This window comes from Prosopis cineraria, unplaced genomic scaffold (assembly GCF_029017545.1).
Source record: "Prosopis cineraria cultivar Desert tree isolate PC_DT_omini unplaced genomic scaffold, ASM2901754v1 PC11, whole genome shotgun sequence".
NCBI lineage: Eukaryota > Viridiplantae > Streptophyta > Magnoliopsida > Fabales > Fabaceae > Prosopis > Prosopis cineraria.
The window spans coordinates 13,755,913-13,759,203 of NW_026555342.1; the positions used below are offsets into that span (position 1 = coordinate 13,755,913).

The following is a 3,291-nucleotide window of genomic DNA, read 5'->3' on the forward strand; positions in this document are numbered from 1 at the left end:
CTTATTAGATCTCAAAAGGTGTGACATAAAAAGGGAAAAAAATACTTCTTTAAATTTATCATTGCATTAATTAACGTGCGCATGGAAATATAATATGACTAATACTTCCTTTTTTTTCCCCTGGTAATAAGTTGAATGAGTAGGCTTTGCCAATAACATATATTATCTTTTCTAATATTATCTTTTCTAAAGTTTTGAGGGCAAATAATAAACCTTTCCCAACAAAATAATTACATATACAAGGGCTATGATTCAAACTTTTAACCACTTATCTAAATTATGAAAGCCCCTATCACTCACATTAACTTTTAATTAATATTAAACACTTATATTTACTCTGTATAATATTTTGGTTAATGGCAAAAAATAAAAGATATGTTTTTTTTTCATGAAAATAATCATCAATGTGAAATATAATCGAAATTATCTTATAATTTAAAGTAAAGATAGTATACACAATTCCTCTAAGCATTTTTTGGAAAAAATTGATAGGAACCACTTGCATTAAGAAATTAATGAGACAGACGCGCAAAACAATGAGTACCCAAAATGCGGATATGTGTTGAATCGAAACGCCAAATTGAACCAAGACTAATTGTACGCACCCACTCTTTCCTCTTTTAATTAGCTTGACGAGTTGACGTGAGGAATGATATGCAAAATCTAGCAAATTAATTAATGAGACATTCTAATAATATAAAACTAGAGATAAGCATTCACAGAGAAATATGACCATTACATACAAGTAATAAAAAGATAGTGACCATCATGAGAGTCTGAGACAAAGAAAAATGAAATAAAAGATGATAAAAACGACGGCTAAGATAGTGACGCATCATGAGTGTATTCTCAGAACTTATTTACGGGGCCATACTCGATATGACAAAAGAGCTTAAGCTGGCTGGCTCACTCTCTACATCCATATAAATAGAAGCCTAAGACTTGTGGAAGTGAGCAAGTCGGTCGTGAGAAAGCTTGGAGTTGAAAGTAGAATTCTTGTACTCCAACCATGTGAACTCCTTGTACAAGCTTTCTTCTTGGTGGCTCAACAGACAAGGCAAAGGAGTTATCTTTTGATTCAATGGTGGGCCTACGAAGTATATCATTGACAATCTAGTCTTGCTTGTGTCTGGCACCACCACTCTGTGCCTCACGCTCCTAAACCTCCCATTTGTCATCGTCTGCATATATTTACACCCACATTAAACTTTTTATTATTATTATTATTATTATTATTATATAGATGTATTCTTTTATTAAAGGTAAAATCATTACTACTTCTCTTGAATTCAAATATTAATTCACTATACATATTGTGAAAGACAACTAACCTTTTTCGCTAAACATAACTGGCATTGGTAAATTAGATTTTTTGCTTAATTCCAAAATGAGGGAATAAAAAGAACACTCTTTTGATTAATTAAGCCTACTTTTTATATGTTCATACGTAGATGACTATTTTTATGTGTTGAAATTGAAGTTTAATAATTAAAAAAAAGAATAACATACCAAAACAGAATAGTGTGTCTTGTCAGCTTTACTTGATCTCAAGAGAAGTGATATTCACTGCAACTTTTTAAATTGATATTGGAAAAATAAATTAATGGAAAACAACCTTTTTACAAGCACCCGGTATTCAGAGTATTTCAAACCTTGTCTAGTCTAGATTTAATTGGGTCAGACCACAAGAATAGTGGCTCCCCCAACAAGTATTTAATGTAGCTAAATATTCCGAATTCAAAATCGAGTTCCTAACTGATTGAGCTACAATCTAATTGGTTAGTATAAAATAATTTTATGTTATGAAACACGAGAGACATGAAAATTTAAACTGATGGTTATGGTTGAAGGTGGCAAAAGTCAAATAGCTTGTTGAAGTTGAACATTACACAGCGATGCATGCAAAAGCTTGAAGCATGAAGAATGAAGAACTGGTAATCAAAAGCAAGGTACGTACCTGAAGGAGGTCACCAACATTGACGAAGAAGGAAGTACTGTCGGGTGGAACTGAAACCCAGGTCCCATCTTTCACACAGATTTGCAGACCCGACGTGTTTGATCTCAGAACAGAGATAATCTGTGGGTCCGTGTGCTCCCCGAAACCTACCAGTTTCTCTTCAATCTTCATTCCTTCAACCCCTTCACATGGCGGATAATAGTTCAGCCTGAAGTAGCAATCACTTCTCTCGTCCCTCGGAAGCTTGCTGAACACATTCCTCTGTTCTATCCCAAGCCCTTCCGCCATTACTTCCAGCACTTCACAGCTCAGCTCCTTCACTGCTGATATATATTCCTCCACTGTTCGCCTGAAAATTCAAGATTTTGTTCAGTTTTGTGTCATTTTGTTGTGTTTATTCAGGTAAAGAGAAAAAGGTGGGAGGAAGAAGAAACAGGGGAATCTGTTTTTTCTCTGTAAATTTTACCGGAAAGTTTCTGGATTTTCCCGGAAAATGGAGAGGGATTTTGGGGAGACAACTTCAGGGTTGAGGTTGAAAAGAAGATATTCTAGCCAACCGACATCGCCACTGCGGCCGATTCCCTTGTTGCCGTAGCCAAAAGGGTCTGGAGGACCGGCTCTGTCTTTTTGATGCTGAGGAAGCGCGAAGAAATTGAGAGCCCCAGTTTCGAGGTTAGAGATGAGGTCGAATGGGACGCCATGGTTGACGAGCTTGAAGAAGCCCAAGTCTTGGGAGGCTTTGACTATGAGGGTCTTTGCCTGAGGGTCAGAGAGGTCAATTTCTGGGATTTCATTGATGAAACTTGGTGTGTTCGTGGACATGCATGAGTCGGGGAGCAAGAACTGGTTCAGTGAGGAGTAGGAGAGAACCACCATGGCTGTTGCCGAAGTAAACTGAAACAAAGGAAGAAGAACAAGGCTGTGAAGATCGTTGAGAGAGAGAGAGAGTTAAGTGAGAGAAATGGATGGCGATTGGGAATGCATGAAGGGGACATAAATAGGGAGCCATATGGCTCTTATCAGTGAGGGTGTGAAAGAAATAGCATTGTTGCAGCAGAATAAAAAAAGAGAGAATATCAGAGACAATTAAAAGTTTAATAGTTATAGGAACCATTTGGATTTGAGTAGAATGAAATGGATACTTATTTAAAAAAAAAAAGAAAAAACAAAGAAAAATAAAATAAAATGGATACTATAAAGCCTAGACAAAACAAAAGTTGAGTGGTTGGAAAAAATATTATCTTGAAAAAAGCTAAAAGCCTTTCTATTTAAGCTCAACAGTCTATAAATATCCATAGTAGTTGCATACAAGAAAATCACATAAAAAAGCAAAT

General features: G+C 35.9%; 1 protein-coding gene across 1 annotated transcript; it reads right to left on the reverse strand.

Annotated features, from left to right (window-relative positions):
• Nucleotides 1-727: 727 nt before the first annotated feature.
• LOC129284747 (gibberellin 2-beta-dioxygenase-like) lies at nucleotides 728-2,899 on the reverse strand. Its single transcript, XM_054920202.1, has 3 exons — nucleotides 2,424-2,899; nucleotides 1,958-2,306; nucleotides 728-1,181 (listed from the first exon to the last, which is right to left on the reverse strand). Exons 1-3 carry the CDS (start codon nucleotides 2,831-2,833, stop codon nucleotides 936-938), a joined length of 1,005 nt encoding a protein of 334 aa, XP_054776177.1. The 5' UTR covers nucleotides 2,834-2,899; the 3' UTR covers nucleotides 728-935.
• Nucleotides 2,900-3,291: the final 392 nt, after the last annotated feature.

Excerpts from the sequence above, each read along its gene's own strand:
- LOC129284747 (XM_054920202.1), bottom strand. The coding sequence starts at position 2,833 with ATGGTGGTTCTCTCCTACTCCTCACTGAACCAGTTCTTGCTCCCCGAC. Across the intron at positions 2,307-2,423 it reads GAAAATCCAGAAACTTTCCG|GCGAACAGTGGAGGAATATA; the intron begins GTAAAATTTACA and ends TTGAATTTTCAG. Across the intron at positions 1,182-1,957 it reads ATGTTGGTGACCTCCTTCAG|ACGATGACAAATGGGAGGTT; the intron begins GTACGTACCTTG and ends AAATATATGCAG.